This window comes from Anarhichas minor, unplaced genomic scaffold (assembly GCF_050575085.1).
Source record: "Anarhichas minor isolate MPS153535 unplaced genomic scaffold, ASM5057508v1 ptg000011l, whole genome shotgun sequence".
Classification (NCBI taxonomy): domain Eukaryota; kingdom Metazoa; phylum Chordata; class Actinopteri; order Perciformes; family Anarhichadidae; genus Anarhichas; species Anarhichas minor.
Genome location: NW_027466457.1, coordinates 1,031,568 through 1,058,153, shown reverse-complemented (window position 1 = coordinate 1,058,153; position 26,586 = coordinate 1,031,568). Strand labels below are relative to the sequence as shown.

At 45.8% G+C, this 26,586-nt stretch overlaps 1 protein-coding gene across 4 annotated transcripts in view; it reads left to right on the top strand.

Annotated features, from left to right (window-relative positions):
• The first annotated feature begins 4,265 nt into the window (after positions 1–4,265).
• dusp8a (dual specificity phosphatase 8a) overlaps positions 4,266–26,586 on the top strand; it is a 39,906-nt gene continuing 17,585 nt past the window's right edge. Inside the window, exons 1-3 of one of the 4 annotated variants that reach the window (XM_076088810.1) lie at positions 4,266–4,465; positions 10,481–10,879; positions 20,267–20,405. In XM_076088810.1, the coding sequence (XP_075944925.1) occupies positions 10,643–10,879; positions 20,267–20,405 (376 nt within the window). In that variant the 5' untranslated portion in view covers positions 4,266–4,465; positions 10,481–10,642. Of the gene's footprint in view, positions 4,466–4,670; positions 4,788–7,897; positions 8,052–10,480; positions 10,880–20,266; positions 20,406–26,586 lie in introns of those variants that run through there. The other 3 variants (XM_076088812.1, XM_076088813.1, XM_076088809.1) reach the window with 3 other exon arrangements.

The window sequence follows — 26,586 nt, the reverse complement described above, 5'->3', positions numbered from 1 at the left end:
GCTTTTGATACAGTTTGCTTTTGTGACACCAACCAGAGATATTTTTAGAACATTTTGATACAATCCTTTCGAGTAGATGCCTTGTGTATATTTACGTTTACACCATGATGGAATGTAGCTCATACTGTGGATCAAACCATCGGTTTATATTGCAAGATTTGACAGAACAAAATGTGACAACTACCTAAGTTACCTTACGGTGAAGAAAATAAATAGATTATGTTCAGTCTTCAGTATTATTACTTTATGCCTCTAGGCTTTGCTTTAATATGCTTTGCTTTCTGTGTATGTTTTTATTGTTTTTCTTAGAGAATTTTACCTCAGACTGAGTTTTTACGCAGTCCCCACTCGATTCCATCTGTGACTCTAGGCCACTCTCAGTTGACAACACGAGAAATAATTGCTATGTGTAAGGCAGCTAAAACAGTGAAGACAGTTTTCTAACAAAAATCTGATTAAAACAACTTCTATCTTGACTTAATGCATCAAATCAACAGTCATGAACATTATCAGAGGATGGAGTTAACTGTGTGGCAGACATCGAATACACTAGCAAATTAAACTGCCAAAATTACGTTTTACCGGAAAATAAGACTGGGATGGATAAGAAAAGCTACAATTTTTTGTTAGACTTTTGACATAATCCTCTGATAATGTCCAGTGTACTCGATTGAAAAGCTATTATTTTGAGTGCTTATTTTCTATGCTCACCTACCTGGTCCTCCTCCGGTGATCAAAATGGGGATGAGGAAATAGCCAAACAATCAGGCATACAACCAACCAGCAATCAGTATTCCTCTTCCCTGCTACAGTATCGCTTTAAATTGTGAGTTTTTGCATCCAAATAAAGGTAGATTTTCATGAATCTGTGTTGCTCTCTCTGTGACTCTCAATCACTCAACGACACACAAAGCTCCTTTTAAACCGGAGCACCAGTGAAGCTGATTACTGTGAGTAACAAATAAAAAATATGAAATTTGTAATCAAAATATGGCTTTGAGATTTAAAGGTTTATGACAAAGCTATATTGGCTTTGTGTTCTGGAGACGTGATATCCACTACTGCAGTGATTCTTAACCATGGGGCCGCGGTCCACGATTGGGCCGCGAGCGCCACCTAGAGGGCCGCAAAAAACTTTCAGTTTTGCACCTGTGGGCCGCGAGGGCCGCGGGACCGCATAGGTTATCAATTGAAGACACCAGAGATATTACTGTTCTCCATGAGACGCTCAGTTACAATATAGCTTCCCACCACCTGGTGGCGGCAATGCGTCAGTCAGTTGTTTAACAAGCTCCAATAAGCAGAAGACGACACTCAGCTAGCCGCTAGCCTGTAGCGAAAGTTATGGATAAGTTTTTAAAAAGAAAAAATGAAGACGACAGTGGTGCCATACTTCCCCAAAAGTCTAAATGTGTGCGCAAGTCCAATCCTGACTTTCTTAAGTACGGCTTTGTGAACGGAGGCAACAAGGCAGAGCCGAGGGCTCAGTGTGTGGAATGTGGGCTAATGCTATCAAACGAAGCACTGAAGCCTTCAAAAATAAAGCGACACCTGGCGACGAAACATCCAACGCTCGTGGGGAAGCCTGTTGGGCTTCTTGTTGTGTATGCAGGTTTACATACACATGATAAATAAATGTCTTTGTGATCATCACATTGTATCATCTCATTTATTTGACAAGGGTTTTGCCTGTTCAACTCCGCGAGGACGCCGGCGTCCTCGATCCCCTCCCCTTCCGTTCCTACGGCTTGCTTGCGCAAACTACGTCACAAAACATGGCCGTGTTTGGTATCCCAGCATGCCCAAAATCCTCATCTTTGCAAAGAAATCATCGATTTTCTTTCATTTCTTATGGATTTTTCACAAAAGGAGCCCAAACACACACTGTCCAAAGTCGCCATAACCGCTGCAAGTCGGATCTTGCAGCATTTCGACGGAAAGAGACACATTACAGACCCGACAATGTGCTAGCTGTTGTTACCATGGAGCTAGTAGCTTCAGAAAACGCTAGTACTTAAAGTACAAACCTTATCTTCATCTTACATAAGCCGTGAACCAACGTATAACCTTGCGTAACTGAGCTACCCGCATACTCGATCGTGCGCTCGGACGCAGCCATTACGCACAGCAAGTCCGCTACTCACACACCACGTCTTCGACCATATATACATAGTTTTTGCAATTTGCAAAGGCTAAAAATAAAAGGAAAATAATATAATGTCAAAATATAAAGGGAGAAACACCTTTAGTGTGTCAGAATATCATTTGGTTACCATCTGTCCATTTGGGTCTCCAAATATCCTTTTAGAGCTCCGCCTGGATCTCTTCATGGAAGAAACACTGTAGAATGGTCATACTTTGTCCAATCTTCTTCAAATTTGAGGCAGTTGTTCACTGATAGTGTAGTTACAGCCCTATACTGTCATTTACCTGTACAGATACAGCCACAGGCAGTTATTTATACTGAAAGATACTTTTTTATTTTATGCGGACAAAAATCTTCAATTTGTACTGACTCCAAAGGCCCACTGCTCTGTTTCTATATGACCTACAGGTTTTCTGACACTTTTGATGCATATAGTCAGAGTGGTTCAGAAGCTACAGCCATTTTAATTTGGGTATGTCATTTTAGGCGGTTTTGCTCCAAAATAGGGGTGGAGTTGAACAGGTAACAATATAGTTATTGAATACAAATCAAACCAAGAGTGAGACCAATTAGTTAAACTAATAGTGTTAATATTTGAATGGGCCCCGGGACACTTTGTACTTGAAAAGTTGGGCCCCGAGGTCAAAAAGGTTAAGAACCCCTGCACTACTGCACCCCTTTACTGTACCTGCACCACAGAGTGCAGTTAAATATTTCTACCACTTGGTGTCAGTATATACAATGTAATTACACATAGTGCCAGTAGCTTTTTTTTTATCCTGCATTCATCTGCGAGCTCACTGACACATGTAGTTGGCAGAGCAACAGAACAAAGGCTTTCAATCAAACAAAAGAGATTAGGCCTTTTTCGAGGCAGACATTTTGACATGTCATAGTAAGGAAAAGCCCAGGTGTATTAAATACTATATTGACAACACTTAATAACATTAACGGTATGCATTCCACTGAGGCATGTTGGATCTCTGGAATAGCTCAGTCAATGGAACTGAGCCATCATGGATGTTATCATTATCACCTGTGCTTTTCTAAAACATGTCAAAATGTCTGCAGTGAAAAGGTCCATTCATGACACTGAATTCAAACACCCACTTATTGCAACTGTTTGATTAGTGGTTAGTACAAATGTGATACTGCGGATAAGTAAATGTTAATTTATGTTACCATATATAAGATCAGAATGTGTTTTTATAAATATTCTTGATGTCTCTTAAAGTCCCTACATACCGATAACACACCCACACAGGTGTTTTCACTTATGTTCCCTGCTTAGAGCTTTTCTCAGGGCCGTGTGAGCTACAGACTGTGCTCTGTTGGCATCCCCCCTCACTCTCCTGTTAGTTCTGTTGTTACAAATTCCACCTCTACCCTTCTATTTAGTACACAGTGACGTAACGTAAATCTCAGCATAGCCTCACCCAATTTCCACCTAATTAGAGGTATAATCAGCCAGGGTAATTGAAAACACCTGTGGGTGTGTACGGCCTTTAAATCCCTATAAAACATGTGTAATGTTGCAATACCTGTGAGAAAGTCGGGCTTTATTGTTTCCACATAAAAACACAAAGTCAGCCTTTGTATATTTTTGTAGCAATCTGTGTGAAACAAATAAACAACTCAAAGCAACATTCCTGTCAGGGATCATTATGAAATAATATAATAATCAGCACATTATGACGCTGATTTGCTTGAAAAACAATCTCATGTTAGTGGTAATTCTTGTTGTTTTTTTTCCTCACTGGGACTGACTTCTTGTTATGGCAGCCCAGTGACTGCACCACAGACTGTGGACTGCACGAGTTATTGCGCGTCTCCTTTAAAAAAGCCGAACTGTCCCTTTAATCCGCGGATCACAACGTTGACGTCACCCGGTCCCTGAGCCGCCTGCGCTGATTGGCTCGAGGTGACGTCAACCTCATAGTTTTTTCCTTTTTTTCCGCTCTCCCTACTGAACCATGACCTCATCGCTTTAGTTCAAGAAAGTGCTAAAGTGCACCTTCTGTAACTAGCCCCCCCTCCTCCTCCCCAACACACACACACATGCACAGCTATTACCTAGCAAAGCGAATCTATCCCTCCACGAGCTGACCACGTCAGTTGACCGACTACTGGGGAGGTTTGTTGCCTGTCACCGCGCTTTCATGTCTCGTTTGTTCCTGGCGGTGTCACCCTCCGTCAGCTGCACTGTCCCCCGCCACACAGCCAGGTAAACACCGGCCAGCCCCATGAAGACACCGCGGCTCTCCCCCCTAACACACGGAGGCCAGTTGAATAACACACAGGAGCCGCGTGGAGCCCGAGGTGAGTGTGTGTGTGTGTGTGTGTGTGTGCGCGCGCGCGCGCTTGTGCGTGTGTGTGTGTGTGTGTGTGTGCGTGTATGCATTCGTAGGAACGAGAAGTGTTGTTATCTAGTGTGTTGCTGCCCACAGAGCTAGCTCACGTTAGCAGCGCTTGCTCGCTATCTGTGCTCGTGCCCCCCGCTGCTGCGGCGAGCCTGTCAGCGTGCACTCCCCCCTTTATGTGCGCTCCCGTCTTATTATGGGAATTAAACCCGTCCAGGCTGAAGTTATCGATTCTTCTATTTTGACCAACATCTGGTCATTTACCGTCCGACCATTTCAAGGTAGGTAGAATACATGTTTTATATATTTATCTGTTTAATTTGAGCGCTGTTGTTCATATTCATCACAGTCCGGTCAATGGAGTACGTGGTTCATTTTTCGCATGCAGACATATCCACGCGTCACAACAATACAGTGCAGGTTTCCCACTCAGACAACGCGCAGTGAACCTGCACATGAACGTGTATTTTAATATTGCTTGATGCTAATTGTGCAACGTTTGTAAAGGCAATGGCCGCTAGTCCGCATTGTGTTCTATTCTTATTTCTAATCTAGGTCGGTTTATTATGGTGCGCTATGACCGCTTACCGTCCATCATTGTTATTAAACAGGACACAATGGCCCATGTATCTCTTTGTGCGCCCCATCTCTTTATTGGTCTCAATATCTGAGGATAAGCAGTTTTTGATGAGTGGATTTTCCACATTTTTATTTATACGCTATTTATAGGCAGTGTATTTCATGTCAGGTATTCGTGGTATTATTTTCATCAGTATCTATATCGTGATTATTGTTATGTTAGATTCCTATGTAGTCCCAGCTTGTTATATGATCCTGCCGTTTGCAGCAGCCTACTGGGAGGGTATTGATTAGAGGTCACCAGAAGGCTTTATACCAGGTTATGTTGTTTACAGTATGATGACGCTTCTGCCCCAACAGGGCTTTGACCAGGAATTGATTTTTTCCAAATTACATGATCACCGTAACAGCACTTCTCTTGTTACACTTTTTTTTTTTCCCATGGAGCCCATTACCGTGTTACTCACTTCAGGCCTGTCACTCTATTAAACCTTTTTGTTATAACAACACATTTATTATTCACATCCAGCTTCTGGAGTATATTGCTATATCAGCCACACAGGCATTCATAAATAAGGGTTTGCAGATGAAATTCAAGTCAGTTCACTCAAGTAGATTTTATCGATTAGTCTATTGACAAAAAATTGAATTGCAGCCATTTTGATAATCCATTAACTGTGATTTTCTTTCTAGAAACTAACCAAACATTGCAGTTCCAGCTTTTCAACTTGATGATTTGCTGGGTTTTCTTTCTCTTATGTGATAGTAAACTAAATATACTTGAGTTATTCAGACAAAACAGGCAATATTTACACAGCAACTCAAGTTTTAGAAAAATGAGATTAGTCAAGAGAATTAAATTGAGAGCCCTCAATTTAAGGTTATTTTAGGTCTAATTTAGTCTTAGAAATCAGCTAATGTAACGAAAGCTGTCAGGAAATAGGTTAGAAATGCTCTTATCAGACCAGATATCTGATACCTAATAACTAATCCATGCAGTGTTTTGAAGGCATACCAGCACACCCAAACACAATCTGTAATTCTTGTTACTTAATTCTCCACTGTAAACCGGTGACCCTATAATCCTCCAGCAGTCCCGTGTTGACGGTGTTGGCTGCAGAGTCCCTTGTTGTGGTCGCATGTAAGAAAGTGTAAACGCATGCAGATGCAAGCTTTCCGTTCATGAGAGACAGAGCCTGTGTCGCCGGGTGAAGGGCGTGAGGTGCTCTGATGATGTAATTCTTTGTGGTCTAAACAAAACATTTCCTGTCTCCCATTGTATAAACCGAAGAGCCGGCTTTATATCGGTCTACTCCAGGCTCTGGCCACAGGTGACGTGATGCAGCGAGTTAATGAATAACCTGGATGGTATTACATCAGCGCTGGTTGCCCTCCAGTTGCTCTCTTTGTGTTTGCTTCTCTCACCGATGTCTGATATGGCAATCAATCCACAATATGGCATTATTGAGCTATCGTCACGCTTCGCTCATTGTTTTGTTTTGTTTGTCTTCGGACTTTTTGCACTTGTTTGCAAGTGTCTCCGTTTTATGGAGATAAAGTTACTTCCCCAATTTTTTTGTTGTTGTATTGACCCATTACAAAGAGGCTTCCTTCATTATCACTCTTTTGTTATCAGAGAGTAACAGTGAAGTCTGTTGATGTTGAAACAAAGTAAATAAGAAAAAGTATCGCACCTGTTTAGTACAGCAGCTTAGACATGAGAATGGCAACGCTAAACTTGCCTCATACATTTATTTGTAGTACGGGTTGATACATGTGTAAGCTTCTTTTGCTTTTAAAGATACACAACTGGAAGTTCCATTGCCTCTGAGTCACCGTAGGTAAATTCACATTCAAATTCCCCAACAGCGTAAAAACTAAAAAAATCCTTCAAAATTAACCCGTTGATCGGGTTCTTCTGGCTTCAGCCGAGCCGAGGTGTGGCTGCATCGCTTCATCTTCAAGATGCACACAACCTTGTCCGCCTAAAGTCTTCGGACTTTGTGCACTTGTTTGCAAGTGGACTTCATTTTTTGGAAAAGCGCTCGTATGTTGTTGTTTCTTTAGCCAGTTCATACAGCTCGAGTTGTGAGAATTTACATAAGTGTGTATGCAGCATTGTCAGTTTTAGCTCCCCCCCTCTTGCATCCTGATCCACCATCAGCACCAGTAGCATCCCATCATCATCATCACCATCACCCTCCCCGTGCCCCCTTGCTCACCAACCAGGGCTGTTTCTATGGCAACAACAGAATCTGCTCCGGGCCTGTACACGCTGTCTCCGTCTCTCTGCCTTCTCTCCTCTCGGCTTGTTTTCCTTCTGTTCAGCCAGAGCCTCACAGCAAGCTCCTGGCTGCTGCCTATTTTAGTGCGACGGGCTTGTTTGTTATTTTCCTGATGGGGGGGGGGGGGGGAGAAAGAAAGATGGTTTTGCATAAGGGGGTCGTGTTTGTGGTCGTTATGCTGAGTAAGCATACTGAGGTTTGCGCTCCCTCTTTGTAACATTTCTATTTCCCCTCCCTTTCCATATTCAGATTCCCGTCTCCACCTTTCTCTCTGTTTCCTTCACTCCCTCCTCTTATCCCCGCTCTTTATTCCCCATCTTGGGCCCACTGAGAGCGTCCTAGCGGCGTCGAGGATGCAGAGCACCAGTCTCTCTCTCTCCCTCTCACTATACCGCCGCACATGTAAACCTGCGCACTCCGCCCCTCCCCGTCCCCCTGTTCACTGCACAAGAGCAAGAAAGGAGAGTGATCGAGGAGGAAGGAGGGATTCAGAGAGAGAGAAAAGTGAGAGAGGCTGGGGGCGGGTGGTGGGGAGAGCAGTCGCCATTAGACATATGCAGCGTCAGATGTTGTGCTCAGCAGCGGCGGGGGGGGAAAACAGAATAGAGAGAGAGAAAGATTCACACCCCTGGAAGCTGTGTTGTTAGCTGCCTCGGCTAAAAGGGCTCCGCGCCATAAAAGGTATGATATAACAGGTGATGGGGCAGGTCGTAATGTAGCATGCAAGCGGCTGTTTGTAGTAGGGGAGCGCTGGCGTTGCTGCAGAATAGCTGCCGGGGGTGCACATTGGGAGAAAAGTGAGGGAATGTCAATATGTCTGCATGTGTGCTGTGTCGCTGGAGGTCACGCATTGTGCCTCGCTTAAAGTGTTAACGCAGAAATCCGCATCCAGTCATCACTGTGACACAGACATGCAGATGAGATTAACTGCGTTGCTTTCTTAAAAGAAGTCTTCACTGTCCGACTTTACTCTCTTTTCTTGTCCAAGATGTGTCTGTTATGCCTTGTTTTTGTCTGCACAGCCATGCCTTTACTGTACTTTCTGTTACAGCAGCAGTTTGGCTGTGTTTACAGCGCAGGCAGTTGCTGCTGTCTATCTAGACGTTCCTCCGTGTTCCTGTGCTGCTGCTGCTGCTCTTGCATCAGGCAGGTTGCCAAGCGGTAGCAGTAGCAGCAGCAGCAACAGCAGCAGCAGCATGTGTGCATCTATGTTCAGGCTCGGCCAGCAGCCTGTGGGAGATACAGGCCTCGGCAGTGGGGGACGGAAAGCGATTATCTCGGTGATCCGTGGAGGAATGATGCGCGTCCTTCTGCCGTTATGAATGGCACTGCAACGCGACCCGCTCCGCGTCCACGTCTCTTTAAGTTTGGTGCAGCCGTCTGCGAGTTAGTTTGTGAGTGTTTTTAAGCAAAAGATCCTCTTTCCCTCCTCAGTGTGTCGCTCAGCTTCTCCCTTTATGCGTCTCCTTTCTCTTCATCTCTGTCCTCCCCGCTCGATCTTCACAACTGTCCCCTCCCTTACCTTGAGCTGGCCGAGTTGCTAGGCTGGATCCATCCCCCTCCCCCTCTCTCCGTGTCAGTGGTGTCAGAACAGAGGTGAAAAGTTGCAGAGCTGCCTGAACGTCTTCCCAACACACTACCGATCAGAGGACGCCGTTTCTCTACCTTTCCTCTCTCTCCGTCTCTGTTTCCTCGCCCACCTTCTCACCACTGTTCTGCTTCACACAGACAGGTCTCTTCTGTTTCTATTAGCATAACATGACACATTGCTTTTTGCCTGCCAAAAAAATAATGCCATTTCCCCGCCGTCTTTTCACCCTCTTTGATTTTTTTTTGAAGTGAGCATATATATACTGCTGGTATTATTCATTTGCTCGTGTGTTTCTTCTTTTAAACGGTTTTGTGTTTTTCTACTTCATCTCCCTCCGCTGTCTGTCTGCACATTGCTATCATGTCGTACTCTCCCTTTTCAACCGAGGTTTAATCCTCCATTTAGGCTTTGGGGTAAATGAGAGGAGGCCCATTCATTTTTCATGACACCGTGTGCCTCCGAGATGAATAAAACAACACGACGGCATTCACATTCTGACCTTCTCACTTGTCGCATGACACCTGGTTAACCAAGGAAATGGTCCTCGATCCACACAGGGTTTCTGTTGATATGTTCAAACAAATGGCACTTTGGTTTTTGCAACGACCGTGTATAGCCCAGCTGCACATGCAGCCAATGATCTCTCTACCTTTGTGTGTGTGTGTGTGTGTGTGTGTGTGTGTGTGTGTGTGTGTGTGTGTGTGTGTGTGTGTGTGTGTGTGTGTGTGTGTGTGTGTGTGTGTGTGTGTGTCACACATTAAACATACAAGCGCTGTGGGGACCGTGAGCTGGTTTAAATATCAGAGTGATTAGTGATAGACAGGAGGAGGCAGTTCATCAAGTTTATGGATGGCTCTCTGTAACACACACACACACACACACACGCACACACACGCATACACAGGATGTCAGACGGGCTGTTTGCCTGTGTCCAGACCTGCTCTCTGAATTCCCCTAGCTTAATTTATCTCACGCCCTCAGTTTCCTGTTTCATGAGCTACCGAGAGACCCTCGATCAACAACAACCAGCCCTCACACACACTTATGCTGACACACACACACACACACACACACACACACACACACGTGCGCACGCACGTTTTATTGTTGTCCGTGTCTATCTTAAGTCTTAGGCTTTGTGTTTGGATGTGTGATATTTTCTATCTCAGGACTGATGAATCTCAGGGGATGATTCAGTTGGCTTTGAAGCCTTTAAATAACTTTTTATATTCATGTTTAGCATTGTGGCTATTTTTGGTGCTCGAAGTCTGCCAGTAAAAGATAATACGATGCATAAAAATACAACGTGCACTTGACTGTGGTTTTGGAAATTTATACGCAATAAATTCTGTCATTGTTGCTTTGCAGCAGTGGGGTTTAAATGATCGTATTTGTTGCGCTGGCATGAGTGGGCTGAAGCTCAGGACGAGAGGTGGCCGTGATGTCTGATCATCAGCATCTCAAAACTCACAGACTTTTCTTCTTTTTCTTCCTCTCTGTTTGTCTCCTCCTTTTTTAGGCACCATGGATCTCTCAGCACCTGCTTCGGTGGTAGCCTTCCTCCACTGACCTCCTCCTCCTCCTCCACCACTTCCTCTCTCATCCACCCCTCTACCTCCACGCCCCATCCCTTACTCCCCACCCCCACCCGTGTCTGTGACCGCTCCGCCCCTCCTACATCATGGCGGGCGAGAAAGGGCCGACTAAGCGAAGCGCTATGGACATCAAGCGCCTGGCGAGCCTCATCCAGAGAGGAACGGGCCGTTTGCTGGTGATCGACAGCAGAACCTTTTCCGAGTACAATGCGTCGCACGTGCAAGGCGCGGTCAACGTCTGCTGCTCCAAGCTGGTGAAGAGGCGACTGCAGCAGGACAAGGTGTCCGTCACTGAGCTGCTGCAACCCAACGGCAAGGTGAAGGTGAGCAGACCTGACAGTTGATGCTTTTTGCGTGTGTGTGGGGGGGGGGCTTTCCTTTAGGTGCTGGATTCAAAGCTTCCAGCTTGCTGATAAAGACAAGAAACTGGATTCCTACCATTTTAATAATCTGCCACATTATCCCGGCAAATTGTTGTGAGCTTCGGAGTTTCCCCATGTTCCCAGTCTTTCTGCAAAGCTAAGCTAACTGGCTGCTGGTTGTAGCCCTGTTATGAGAGTACTTGAGTGTTCGTATTCTCTTCAACTAACTCTTCTACCTTCAAATGCAAATATGTGCATTTCCCAAAATGCTGTACTGTTTTTTTTTATTTGTTTTTTATGTTCAACAAGGATTTTATGCTTTTATGTCATTTTTCTAACGTAGTGTTTTCTTTGTATGTTTCCACATGTCCAGACCAACAAGACCCAGTTAAAGATCTGATTATTCAACCTTTAAAAGGCATGGTTACTTGTAGACTTTTGGGATAACACATTTTTCCTGTGACATACAAAGAAACAGAGTGACTCTTCTTGCAAATGCGGGTTGTTAGTTGAAATCGTGCGTTGGACACGTCCGCATAATCTCGCTTGTTTCGGCATCAGTAGCAGAATCAGCACGGGAATGAAAACAGGAATACAGCAAAGAGACTTTTTTGTTTAAATGGACGTAGAGACACGGGCAATATGTTGGTCTACAGCTCTATGTTCAAGGGTTAAAGGTCAGGGTATACTCTTAAGTTGTATAGACATGTTGTGTGTGTCGTGCATATGATAGAAAGGAAGTCCAGTAGATGGAACAAGTTGGGCGTTGAGGAGAGACTTTGCCTCGCCAACATCTCCAAACATTTCCAACAGCCTTTGCTGTCGTGGATCCGGATTAGCCTCCTCTGTGCTAGCTCAAGCCTGCTGCACATCAGTGGGGTTATATTTGGCGGGCAGGCGGGCGTACTGTAGGTTTGTTGCTTATCAGTGGCCCTGAAATCGGATCCTCCCGTTTTCCATGACTTCTCCGAATATGACAGCCTTTTTTCCATGGCCTGTCCACCTCGTGGCACGCTAACTCCTGTATTTTTAGTCGCTGTGTGAAACTGAAGGAACTCTGAGAGGGGAAACCTAAGTGGGGGCAGGGGGGGGGGGTTTATGTGCGGGATGTATTTTGTGCCCTCGTAGGCGTGCATACTTCACCCAACAGTTTTTCACGATTGGACAAATTCATCAACAAAGCTGTGGAGGTGATAGATGGGATTCTTCTTCCTGGCTGCACTCACTCACCAAATGTTATTTTTAGGTATTTAATTTTTTTAAGCACAGTACGCCCAAAGCTGTAAAACGCTGATTCACAGTGGCCGATGACACATAACAGGTGATTGAAATGTCTTTCTTGGGTGTGACACATTGGGTTTTAAATGGCAGTATTTATTGCTTTTGTTGTTTTGCTTCCTGGTTGCAACACCTCTCAGTCTGTCAAATCTACTGATGAATGTGATTTATGACCTGCTACCATTTCATGCCCTTTAGATACTGCACCAGTCCCCGGAGTTGTAGAGAACAAACTGACTCTGTATTTCTATTTGGTGCTCAGCAAGAGAACTTTAATCACCAAAAACACGCCCTCCTCACAAAACGGCAAATAATTATACATTATTGCTTCAGATTATTGCTTTGCACTCCTTGTTGGATGACAGTTCACACTTGACTGACACTTTCCTTATGGTCAGACAGTTAAATGGAGGAGAACTGTGGATTATTGTTACTTTCTCACGTCAAATGAAACTGCAGTTCAGCTAATAGCGTTTGCATAATTGGTACATTGGCTGAGAGTCCCCATGTGCCTGCTGTTTCTCACCGCCTCTCTGTTATACCAATTAGTTTTAATTCAGCTTTATTGCCCTGGCTTCTGGCAGTCAAACCCGCATGCCTTTCTTCTCACCAAAATGTACCACTATTAGCTGGACAACGATCTTGTGTAAGAACTCTTGTATTGGTGTGTTCTGCCAGCCTGAGTTACCAGGTACCAGGACACCAGAGATGCTGCGACGCCTGAAGGCCACATGGGAGATCCTGCGTCTCAGAAATGTGTGATCATCCCGACCAACAGATTCAGTTTTTGCTTGAGATAATGCTTTTATTTCGGGTGGTGATGATGCATGACCCCGCTCTGGTAGTCTACGGATTTAGACCGAAACTGGAACAAAAGCTGGAGCTGGAGAGCTGTGAAGTGTGAGAGGTTTTGGTTGTTCTTGAGTGTGTTTCAATGCTGGGTCTATTGGGTCCATCTCGGTGTGGGGCCCTGTGGTTGGCAGGTCTCGCGCTGTGGCACCCCATGGAGCCGTGCTTCCTCCTGATTTCTCTCACTTTCGATCTCATGACTGTCTGTCCGTCTCCCACAACTACAGCCTGCAGCTTCCCCCCACCGCCGACATGCCGTCATCATTTATTCCTTCTTCCTCTCCCTATCTTGTGTTGCCCCATGGCTGGTTTGTTATTATCCATTCCCCACCCCCAGCAAAGAGGATAAGGCTTGCGATTAATGCTCGGCTGGATAAAGCTGGAACTATCCGTGTGAGAGAGGAGGGCCCGACGGACCCAGACTCTTTTGTTATTGGCTAAGCATGACATCATCCCTTTTGTGCGGCCACTGGCAGGCCGCGGGCTGGGCACGTGCAGACGGGCTGTGCGATGTTAAAGCCGGCTCCCAGCTAACCCCACACACACACTATCCTCTCTACCCCCCACATGGCTCTGAGCATCGCCAGGAGCCGCCTCAACCAGCCAAGACAGCAAAGGACACCATTGTGGCTCTTTGTTGGGGAAGTGAATGCAGGAAGCGGGAGAGCAGCACTGAGGGTATTCATGGTTGTGCTGCTGCCTCCGCCTCCTCCCTGGCTGCCTCCCGCCTCACATCCCATTGAGCACTAATAGCCTGCATCCCCCAAGGCGCTGCACTCACCCTCTTTCATAGAAGCTCCCAACGCTTCAGTTAACTGAGCTGAATGAACATCCATGACCAGCGCAGCGGCAATCAAAAACGGTGTCCTCTTTCTTCTCCCTTTCACAGCCCCATCCCTCCATAACCTCTTTATTAATGCTCTCTATTAATGTGGGTCAGGGAGACCTGGATACAGTAGGTTAGGTGGTGGTGGACCTCTGCTGGGAGAGGGATGGCACAGGCTTAGTCGGGAATGGGGCTTCCTCGTGCCTTTCCTGACCAGGAGGGCAGGCCGGTTTCTTGGCTTAAGCCTGGCTAATCCCTGCTGCTGTGACAAGGACAGCCGGCCAGGCAGGCCCTGACAGATGGACCAGAGGTTTTCACTCCCGGCAGCCAGCCTTGGGGAAGCACCCTTCATCATGTATGCAGGCATGGAGGCCAGACCTCAATGGGACCCAGAGTAGTGGAGAGAATACAGCAGCCTCCTCACAGTGACAGAAGTTACTCGTACAAGCTGTCACATGGCAGAATGTGGAGGAACTGACATATTTAAATTCACGAGCATGTTTCAAGTTTTGTAGTTTTTGTGTGAGAGGACACAAATGGAGCCGTGAAGGTTGCTGTGATTCAGCATTTTTGAACCGTGGTATTTTTGTGGTTCTGCTAATAAAATCTAATTATGACTTCCAGGCAGTGTGCTTTACATATATTGTAATTTTGGGAGTAAGAGAGTTTTGTACTGGCCGATACTAGAATCAGCACTAGGGGGGAAATTGGGTCGGTGCATCCTTATCAGCCAGTTAGGGACTGATCATTGATTTTTTAAAAATAACCAAGGGTGGTGAATCAATGACACTGATGTAGCTTTAAACCAATTAGTGGATGAATCAATAAGCAGATCGACAGCAAATTAATCAACAACAATTTGAAAAGCAAATGATCATTTTGAAAAATGAGGGAAGTTGTGATGTGCGGCACTTTAAACAATAAACTGTTGTTTTACTGTATAAGCTTAAAGATAACAGTAAAGTCTCACACCTGTAATTCCACTCTAGTATATCTGCAACTGTTAACGAACAGTAGCCCAATTGTTGTTGTTCGGTATAATGACGTCGTAGCGATAGAGAGATCCAGCTGCTGGATCTGTGATCTTGTCTGTGCTCTTAATTGGGAGGATTGGCTGAGTCCCCTGCTGCCGAGCACAGGGGGAGACTGCACGTGATCAACTAATGCGTTTATGCAACAAAGAAGATCCCCGTCCATTCCACTTATGACGCAGGCTGAGGCTGTAATGATCCGTGATTCGAGGATGAGTTTGAAGATTTAGTGGCGAGTATTCCTGTGATTGCGTAAAAAAAAAAGAAAAGTAGTGGCAGACGTCGGGCAAAGACACTGGTAAGAACTTTGGGAAACCCCGTACAGTTTTCTTAATAGTATTGTTCTGGACACAGACATCTCCAGTTACCACAAAACAGCATTTCAAAATAAAGGAAAGAACATGAAAGTTTCACGTGTGTTCTGTCTCGACAGCCGCAGCAGAACCGAGAACTTAGTCGATGACTCACCGCGTGGATTGTTTTCCCGAGTACCCAGAGGGCAAACTCAGGGATTTTCTCTTTTTTGTACGTTTCATTCACATTTTTCCTTTGTTTGCAAAGTTTAAACAAAGAACCCGGCAGTGTTTTTTCTACAGAGCAGGATATGTCATGTGTTTACTTTGATGAGGTCATGGCATGAATCATTGTTTGCTTTAAAGATCCTACTGTTTGACATAGACACACACACTTACATACTGTATGTAGTTTCAGACACAACCCCACTGCACCACAAAGAAGGAGTGACATTTATGTTAAAATAGATCTGTTAGGTCATGGGGGTAAATGGAAAATGGAGGAAATGATTCATTCATGATTTACAGATATGAAATGTGTCTTTCATTGTCTGCAAAGCCAGGAGGACGACACGGTAAAACCGGATCCACAGCATGCATGTGCTTCTTGGAAGACGGCAATTTAGTCTGAGTCCGACGGGGAAATTGTACACTTCTATGTAAATGTCTGCACGCACCAGTTGCATCTGAATGTGTAAGTCTGGTGTGCGTCTGTATGTTCATGTCTTAAAGGTCCTCTGACATTTAGCGGTGCGAGTGTGTGAACAGATCAGGTGACCGCATCTCTGAAACGATCAGTGACGATGACCTCGCACTGCACATGGGCATCGGGGACTTTCAACACTGTGCCACACCTTCACATCCCTGTCTGAAACACACACACACACACACACACACACACACACACACACACAGCTATCATTTTGAGATCTTAACACAAACTAAATTATGTCACTAACCTTTAAACTTGTCAACAATGATGCCAACTCCAAACACAAGCCTGTTACCTAAACCTGTGACTACTTTGTATTTGGTCCTCGCAAGGATAGAAGTAGAGGAACGCTGTGACGCACACACGTCACACCTATACAAGCATACATGTAAGTGGCAGCTGCCGGTGCCAGTCAGTGACATCATCTGCTCCCCGGCACACTGTGTGTGTGGAGGAGGCTTAAGCTGACACTGCCTGTGGCAGCAGCTCCTCTATCAGCATGTAATGAACTTTAGGGAGTGTCCAACCATTTAGCCGGTCTGTAGCCACATTGACATAATAACCCTGTTAAAAATATGCATACAAATCCATTATTAATCAGCGAATGAAAGAGTGATTTGTACCGTGTTGTTTCTGCATTTGATGAATCAACTTAAGGGCTGACTCTTGCACACAGTGCCATCTTGTGCCCTCAATTGGCTAAAACGAGTTCATACTGCAGTCGACTTGTTTTCGATGGGACATCCCAGAGAGGACGCATTGAGAGGACCCGGACTGCGCTTCAGGAATGTTGGGGCCATTTTTAGACTGTGCTGATGTTGTGTCACAGGCCAGTTCACACACAAACACACATACTGTCCCGCTCAGCACTGACCTTGTCACTGGTCAGGAGCACTGCTGAGGTCGGGGGAAACCGTGTTTCACTTTCTTACACAAGCACTTATCGTACGCTGGGGCTGTGTTTCCGCAATTCCACTGATATCTGTTGTTGCCCCCCCTGTCATCTTTGTTTCGTGTGTGTGTGTGTGTGTGTGTGTGTGTGTGTGTGTGTGTGTGTGTGTGTGTGTGTGTGTGTGTGTGTGTGTGTGTGTGTGTGTGTGTGTGTGTGTGTGTGTGTGTGTGTGTGTGTGTGTGTGTGTGTGTGCAGACTGTTTATATAGAGGAGCATTGACGGTAAGGCCGAGCCTTGACTCGCAGCCTTCTGTCAGATCTTGTTTTTCTCCCACTCTTTTTATATTTTATAACACAGGGTCAGTAAGAAACATGCAGAGACTTCTGTCTCTTGCCCAACACCTTCATTCTTTTCTCTTTTACACCCACATTTTCTCTTTCTCCAACACAAGAGTACACATTTCTTCAGCTCTGTCTCTTGCTTCCCCTGCAATCTCCTCCTTTATTTTTTGCTGTTTCCCTCTGCAAATGACGGGATAGAAAAAATATCCTCTCCCCCCTATATGACCAATCTTTGTTTCTGCCCTCTTGTGACGCCAGCCTTCCGATCCTTAAGAGAAAGCTTGGGTGCTAAAGGACCATAGCAATTGTTCTGCCAGTGCCACCTTCTGATCCTCTATGCACCCTCCTCCCCTCTTTATTCCTCTCTTTATATTTGATCGTCCTCCTGCCTTAACTTTCGCTCTGATCACCTCCTTGGCCTTCCTTTCCCTCCACTCTGTCTCCATGGTCCCTCCTTTTTTTTTTTTTCCTTCTCTCTGCCAGTGGCATTCCTTGTTTACCTGCAGTGTGCATGCGTCAGAGCAGCACAGTAGTAGTAGCGATGCCGTAGCACTGCAGAGGGATGAGAGTTCTGTGCTGCTGCTGCAGTCTGACAGCCGGCCCCGCGCTCCCTCGGGTCGTTGACCTCTAACACTGCAGCAAACCCCATCATCATAAGCACAATCTACAGAGCAGCTGATACCACACTATTATTTACTATCATTCACACACTTCTATTAAATATTGAGGTAGCTGTTGTTTCCTAACTCACAGGGTTCAGATGGGATGAGTGGAGGTGTAATTGTATCCTCTTAGCTGAAGCAGTGAATGAATAGTGTGGATATTTTTAATACAGATAAAATCTGTCTGTTAACTCCGTCCTGTCCAGTTGAATTTGTTCCTCCTTTAGTTTCTGGTAATATAACCCAACACATCATTATAAACCCCAACAACCTAATAGAATGTTTTAACTGACATACATTTGAAACCGTCAAGCGCTCACGGTTTGTTTTTGCCCGAGAGGTGACACTTTTAGCTTTGTGTCTGCTGAGTGTATCTGTGCTGTGCACGTATGTATAGTAAAAGGCCTGTAATCCCCAGGCGTCGAGATCAGGCTCCCAAATTAGATGGGATCCCATTAGGATCATTAGCCAAGACTACGCAGGGTTAGTAAAGATGGAGGGTGTAGGGGATTTTAAACAAAGAAAGAGAGGCATGGAGATGAACATGTAAGAAGGAAAAATAACAAAGAAATGAGTGCTATGAGCACGTAAAGACTAAAAATAGGGTGAACACTGTATTTTTAATGTGTAGCACTGCATTGATGTCTTTCACTGACAACTGAAAGGCTGTACAGTTTTCTATGAGTGCCTGTAAAGGGCTCGATGCTATCACATGTCACCTGTGTTAAGTGTTTGAGGGGCTATTATAGAACTTTATTGTACAGTCGACGGTAGAGAAATGACAGGAAGTGAGGGGATCGACGTGTGACATGTGACGTGTAATGAAGTCTTTTAACCAGACTCGAACCAGGAACGTTGCATTTAAAGGTCTGTGCCTTAAACCCCTCGGCCATCAGGGCGCCTCGACAAGCAGCGGAGAACAGATGCAACTCTGAAGTCATCCGTGGTAACCTCTTTATGCATCGTAGAGGTGTCATCGAATTGTTTTAAGTTGTTTGAAGTCCCTCACGATCGATGCTACGGATCAGGCTTTCTGCCTCAGCTGTTCATGCCTTTATGTCTGGATGCAGGCAGGCAGAGCTAAGCCGCTCTTTTACTTGTAGCCAGACTTCAGAGGCTGACCTTGTCCTGTCTAACTCACCTGCATGGGTGTCTGCCCAGGCGCTTGGGCCACAGCTGCTCTGTAAGCAGAAACATAATCAGTCACTCTATGCACACTGTATAGCTGTGTGTACATGAGCTCTCATCACCAGCAGGCCTTTCAGCATGCACACAGAGCGATGAAGGGATGGTGGCCACGCTGAGAGAGAGTGCGGTTTTGCCTTGGCGCTAGAGCGGCTGTTCAACGTTCACGTTTTTAGATGAGGGTGGTGCACTCTGCGTTAAGTTTTTGAGTTTCCTCTTCTTCCGTCTCTTGCTCTTCCTTTTCCTCTAGCATCTTTCTCTAGCATCTTTCTCTATCTCATCTCCATCTCCCCCTGCCCCACTACTCCACTAACCCCACCCTCTTTATCCCTCTCTTCAGCTCGCTCGCCCTCCTCCCTCTCTCCTCTCCTGTCCAGTGGCGGCTCAATGATGCAGTGATTCATAGCTGCAGTAGGCGCTGCCTGATGGTCACGTGACCAAAGCCTGCCTGACAACATGGGGAACAACACAGCCTGGTTGGTGTGTGCGCAGGCACACGCTCACACTATCACACACAAACACACACACACACACACACAGAGGCATACTCTATCACACTGGCGCATGCTCATACTTTCTCATCTTGCTCACTATCTGATGCACTGATGGATCCAAACCCTTCACAACGTAGTCAGCTTTTTGGATTTTATCAGTTTTACCTCAGATTATGAGAGAAAACCCTCTGAGCAGTATCTGCTCAGTAAATATTACCGCCGCAGTTGCACAGTGCAAACTCAACCCTAATGCATTTTTCATAAACCTGTGCTTTATCTTCATAACTTACTCCAGCGTCACCTGTAGTTCATCCTGCTTAGTGGTGCAGTCACTGGCATCCATGAAGCCAGTGTTTAGTGTTTAGAGTTCCTTTTGTTTGCCTTGTTGCTGCTTCCTGGTGGGTATCAGGGAAGCAGAGTTGTCAAGTTTTTGGGGAAACTACCTCAGGGTCAGACAGCCGGAGGTTTCAACCCTGCTGCAGCTCATTTGCATTTCTTTTGTCACAAAGTTTGATAGAAAAGACTTTGCTCAGCCGAGAGGGAATACGCTTCATTTTCCTTTTAAGGATCAGCTGGTCTGATAAAATGTATTGGTTTTATCTAGGTGTGTGTGCGTGTGTCCCAAATGCAATGCATTCTCAGTTACACTGTCCAGGATTAGATTATTCTAATTCTGGTCATATTAACCTCTTTCTTCCTTGTTGGCAATGGATGCTTGTTGTACGTTTCACAGTGGCACTAGAAAATAACTCTCCTCTCTTCCTTGTTGTTTATCTGTTCTGCAGGTGGAGCTGGGCAGGAAGCAGGAAGTGGTGGTTTATGACCAGAGTTCCAAAGAGGCGGGGCATCTGTCCAAAGACGGCTTTGTGCACATTCTCATGGGGAAGTTGGAGGGCACCTTCCACAAAGTCTCCCTGCTCACTGGTACGTGACAGTGTGACGAGCATGAGTGGCGATGAAGGCAGTGTTTGTTTTTCTTTATTTTTCCCTATGTAAACAAAAGATGAGTCCCTTCATCCAGAATGGACATGTCTCTTTTAATTACCCACTTCTTATTGCACAGCGGGGAAGTGTGCCTCACCTCACCCCGCTTCACTGATTTGAGTGTAGTTCCACAGTTTGGTCAGCAGATGTCACCGATGAGCCCGACAAGCGTTCGTCTCCTCACATTATTCGAGTTGTTCCTCATTTGTTAACCGGCAGTAATCACGGGTTCAGAGGTTCACAGGTGTGTGTGAAGACAGGAACGAGAGGAGGAAGTATAAAAGCCCGGCTACAAAGCCTCTCTGATGACTCTTTGATGTTTAAGCTTCCCCCGGAGTCGTTCTCTTCCCCAGCACCACTGAAATAAAGCTGCAGCTTAATTTCAATCCTCTGGTCTTATTTACCACATATATATCCTGTCATAGTGTCCACTAAGCACACTAAGACTTATAATTGAGCCCCAGCACGACTGTTAATAGCCTAGTTGAGTTAATAACATCTCCATTGCGGTGGCTGCAGCATTTTAAGGGACAGTACGCACACACCGACCAGCGGAGGCTTCTGAGTCCGTCTCCAATGTGTCAGAATGGGGAGCGTAATCTGCCTCAGTCAGGATTGGAAATGAGACGGCAGAAGCACGCTGCTTGGGCAAATCTCTGCTCACTTCTCGGCATTCCCACATCCCCATTCTTCTCCTCTTCTCAGTTCTCTCCCCTCCGCTGGGAGATTAGCGCTTCTTCATGAGTCATTCATATATTTTGAGGATTGCCTCAAAGCACCCGGGCTCCACAATTAGTCACAGAGATGTACTGAGCACATGCTTAGGCTGGGCACACCCACAATGCATGCTCAATATCACACATACTCTCCCGAAAGCCAGGACTTTCCTCCTCAGCTTTTCTGATTAGACGTCATACCCGTCTTAATGAAAGACCCCTTGTCAGCGATTCCCTCCTCTTCCTCTTTATCAGTCTCCTCGGCTTGCTGTCGCTGCGTTTCATCAGGAAAAAGAAGGAATCGCACTTCTTCCGTTTCTGTCCCCGCTTTTCTGCTGTTTCCACGACAACAGTGGCAGAGAATATTCCCCAGAAGGACTCAGCCAATGGCGTCGGCTGTTGTTCGGGTGGTTGTATTATTGGGGTCAGTGGAGCTATGCAGCCTGCGTCCGTGCATACTTGATGTTTGTGTGTTTATGCGTGTAGGTGGGTGGGCAGAAGGGGGGGGGGGGGGGGGGGGGGGGCGTTGCATGTACACGTATGCACGCTTGCATGTCTGCATGTTCTGCATGATAACATGCGGATGAGTGCTGCAGGATGTGTTTGTGTGTCAAAGGAAGCTGCAGAGTTATCATGAGAGAGATGTCGTGAGAGACAAGAAGGGGACATGGTGGCCGGGGAATAAGGCTTTTGAACAATGCTTATTAAATCATTTTAATTAACGAGACATGATGCTTATTAGAAAATATACGGGGGAACTATTTAAACCATCAGTTCTTTGTTCAACAATCAACAAAAGATAAGAGCCTGTGGTCTAAAAGGGTGTCAGTTTTTCTTTCTACTTTCCACTCTATTTTTAGCAATTAACTGCTGAAGCAATCGATCATAAGTGTGTTTGCGACAATTAAATTAATGACTAGTCATTTATCAAGCATAAATATCAAACAATCCCCGGTTGCAGCGGCTCAAATCTGAGAACGTGCTGCTGCTCAGACAAAACAAGTAATTTGAGGACGTCCCCACGGGCTCCAGAACATTTTTACAGGCTTGTTTCACTATTTTTACAGCTTAAAACCTGATGGCTACACAATAAATGTTATTATTAGCTGAGGCCCTTCTTTTTTTCCCTCCTTCCCTTTTTCTCTTTCCCCTCATTCTTGGCTTTGATTGTCTTTACTCCCCCTCTCACTCTCTTAAAGATTCAAGGTAAAAACAGTAATCATCCTCTCTTTCTCTCTCTCTCTCTCTCTCTCTCTTCCCTTCATTCCCTGCTCTCCCTCTCCCATTACCTCCCTCTTCTCCACCTCTCCCCCTGCCCCTCTACTGAACCTCAGATTTACGATGCTGATAATTCCTGCGATGACTTCATATCTGACGGACTTATTTTCAGCCTCACGTACGCAGACCACACAGGCACACGTACGGAGCACACCATACATACGCATTCGCTGCAAATCAAGTGAGGGGTACTGCGAGTGGGAAGCGATAGGAATGAGGGTCAGATCGAGAGATGAAAAGAATCCATAAATGGGATGAACAGGGTGAATAAAAGATGAATCACTGAGCTCCCTACCAGAGGCCTTAACTGTTACTTATGCAGAAGCTTGCCAAAAGGAGATTAGGGCACAGTCTTGCAGAAACACACATCTCTCAGTAGATTGATGTTTTTTCACATTTTGAAGCTAAATGTGAATGACTTGAACTGTCCATAAACAAGGGGAAGTCATTGCAGGAAAGATGGGCGATTGGCAGAGATTGTGTGTGTGTGTGTGTGTGTGTGTGTGTGTGTGTGTGTGTGTGTGTGTGTGTGTGTGTGTGTGTGTGTGTGTGTGTGTGTGTGTGTGTGTGTGTGTGTGTGTGTGTGTGTGTGTGTGTGTGTGTGTGTGTGTGTGTGTGTACTGAAAACAATCGGTGACTCCTCTTCGGTTTCTCTCCATTCACTATCTAATCAATAGCTCAGGCTCAGAGAGCACACCACTTCCTACATGTGGATGATGTCATGGAGCAAGCCATGTCCCAACAGGAGTATATCTGAGCAGCCAATGACTCTCACCCTGTGTTTTGTTTGAAATATATATATTCAGGCAGGATGTTGTGGTGGCAGTTGGAAGATGATTATGTATGCGCATGCATTTGAATACGTGCACGTGTGTGCATGTGTACGCGTGTATTTGTGCGTTATTACTTCCTTGAGTGTGTGAAAGTGTTTGTGAGAAACATGTCTCTCTGAGGACAGCAGTATTTTTACCACAGTAATGATCTCACCCAGTTGGAGCTCAGGCTGATGTGTCTTGCCTTTTTCAGAGTTCTGACTTTGTGTGTGTGTGTGTGTGTGTGTGTGGAGGAGGAGAAGAACATCGCTTGGTCAGAGCCAGCTGCCTCCCCAGCGGGTCTAAAGTTTGCATGTTTCCCACCAATCTGCAGCACACAGCCAAAACCAGAGACAACACTGCCTGCTAGCGTGTAGCTATAGGTGGTGTGTTAGCCGGTGCCGACTGCGGAGCTGAGTCATGCGTCACATCGGCTCTGATGTAGGCCTGCCAGGAGGAAATGTTTTGATGTTGCCATCAAAACCTCATGTTCCAGTTTAAGACAGAATAAAGAGAATAATAATAAAAGAGTTTGAGGGAAAAGTGTGTAAAATGCACTTATGTTCTGCAGATGAAAGAAGCGTTTTATTCATAGCTCACTTATTTTGTTGAAATAGTGACAACTGGAAAATAGAATTTAAAAACAAAGATTGGTGAAGGATCTGACAGGAAATAGGGTTACTGTAAGTCATGAAGCAGGAAATGAAGGTGTAGGTGCAGGTGTGTATTTTATCCATCTAATGTGTGTATGTGTGTGTGTGGAGTTTGCAGATGTGCAACGCTGCTCCTAATCTTCCCTAGCGCCATCTGCCAGTGTTTTTTGCTGGATTACACGACTGGGTCAAAGAGAGAGAGAGAGAGAGAGAGAGAGAGAGAGAGAGAGCGAAGGAGAGAAAAGGGAAATGAGATAGAGAGGAGGGATGGCGGCACGTGCCGGACGTGTCTAGATTCTCATGGAGGGCAGCGTGTACTTAACCTACAGTCTCCGATTATCCTTGATGATGAGTACTAAAACTATGAGTTATTCAACAGAACAATTTTTATAAGGAATTAACTGTTGAGGGTATTTATTAGAAAAAAATATTTTAAAAAATGTCTGGTTCCAAAATCCCAAATAGGAAAATGTCCTGCTATCCTCTGTCTATTTTCTCATACTTATTGACTACATGACAAATTAATTAATCACAAATAGATCTACAGATTCACTGATAATGAAAACGATTGTTAGTTGCAGAACTAGCTGCTCACCAGGCCATCATGTGGACCCGACAGCTAAACAGGCTTGGTGACATGTGAGCCGAGTCACATTCCATACTAACGTACAAACTAAGCCTAACTGGGTTTTTAACGTTTGGGCTTTCCCACTGAAAAGTGACACAATTAAGTCATTCATTTAATTGCTGAGTGTATGCTGGTACATTTTCCCCTGGATGCTCACAACCGGAGAAGAAATCTATTGACGGTGGTGAGACGATACGTACTGCAGTATTAGTATGTTTGTAGCTGGGAAGTAGTTTTTTTTTTTTTTTTTTACGGGTTAGCATGCTGACTCCCACGCTGTCAGCCTGCCAGCTCAATGCGAAAGCACACAGGACAAGACATGGCGATGACATACTGATGGGAGGTATTAGGAGATGAAAGGTGCCTCTCTCTCATTTTCCTCCGCTTGCGCTCTCTTTGGCTCGCACACACTAAGAACACACGGGAGCTGCTGTGGGCCCCGGGGCTCTGATGAGATCAGGTTAGGGTGTGACTGCACCGACTGAGGTACAAAGGTCAACACAGTTATGTGTCATTCTTCTGTGCTGTTATACAACGGGGCGGTGCGCGTGTGTGTGTGCATGCGTGCGTGCGTGCGTGTGCATCAGAGAGAAGCTGAAGAAGTGAGGTAATCGTGGGAGGCCGAATCTCACAATGCAACCGTTCACAGAGACATTCCAATGAGCTACATAAGGAGGTCTGTGTGTGTGTGTGTGTGTGTGTGTGTGTGTGTGTGTGTGTGTGTGTGTGTGTGTGTGTGTGTGTGTGTGTGTGTGTGTGTGTGTGTGTGTGTGTGTGTGTGTGTGTGTGTGTGTGTGTGCGCATTTCTGCATGAATATGTGCATATGAAGTAGTGCGTGCACGCGCATGAGGCAATGTTTGAGTGTGCGAAAAAGAAAAACACAAAACAGACGGAGGAGTGCCATTGAGGAGATGAGGTAATACTCCTCATTTCACCCTGTGTGTGTGTGTGTGTGTGTGTGTGTGTGTGTGTGTGTGTGTATGTGTGTGTGTGTGTGTGTGTGTGTGTGTGTGTGTGTGTGTGTGTGTGTGTGTGTGTGTGTGTGTGTGTGTGTGTGTGTGTGTGTGTGTGTGTGTGTGTGTGTGTGTGTGTGTGTGTGTGTGTGCGCGCGCGCGCAAGTGTTGAATTAGTTACATTTATGTGCATTCATGTGTGTGCATGAGTTGTCAGAGTGTGTGTGGTCGGGGAGGCCGTCGTGCTGACCCGTGTTTGTCAGCCTCCTCAGAGCTGAAAGTCTTTAAGGTTTCCTCTTCTTCTCCTTCTGGAGTCCAGCAGGAGGTTTCCACATCCTCTGAACCCGAAACACACACACACACACACACACACACACACACACACGCGTGCATGCACACCTGCAGAGTTCCAGAGAGCAAGTCTGTGCGGGTGTGTGCTCCCGCACAGACACGGATCACACATTTATATGTGATTAGAAACTGCAGAATGCATGAATGTTTTCACAGGAAGTGCATTCTCTGTAGTCGCTGCAAACAGGGCCGTCTCAAGTCGGGAACATAAATTGCCGTGGATACCTGTGTGATTGAGATCGGGGTGACGTGATCAATCAGTGGCAGTTATTTACCGCTCTGTGCCTCTGGCTGTGTTGTGATTGGCTGCAGTGCAGGTCGGTGAGGTTGCACATCAATTGTGGCTTTGTTGCCCGAGGGCCACGTTCTTCATGCCGCCATCCTTCGGCTTTCCTCTCTCCACCTTCTCCGTCATCCCCCTTCGTGACCTTCTAACCTGCCCTCTCTGCACCTCCTTGCCCCTCCCCCTCCCTCTCCTTCTGACCCCTCTCCATTACGCCGTGGGGAGCTTCAGCAGATCAATGATTTCATTGAGAAGTTGCCAGTGGTGCCATTAGGAGGTGAGCTCACCTTCCCCGGGGAGATCTGACACATTATTCTCAATGACCTCGCCTTCCTCTCCATCCCTCCTTAAGCCCCTTTACCTTCCCCCCCCCCTGTTTCTTCCTCTCTTTCCACTCCTCCTCCTCCCTCTCTCCTCTCTTCTGTTTCACGGTGCTGAGAACAGAG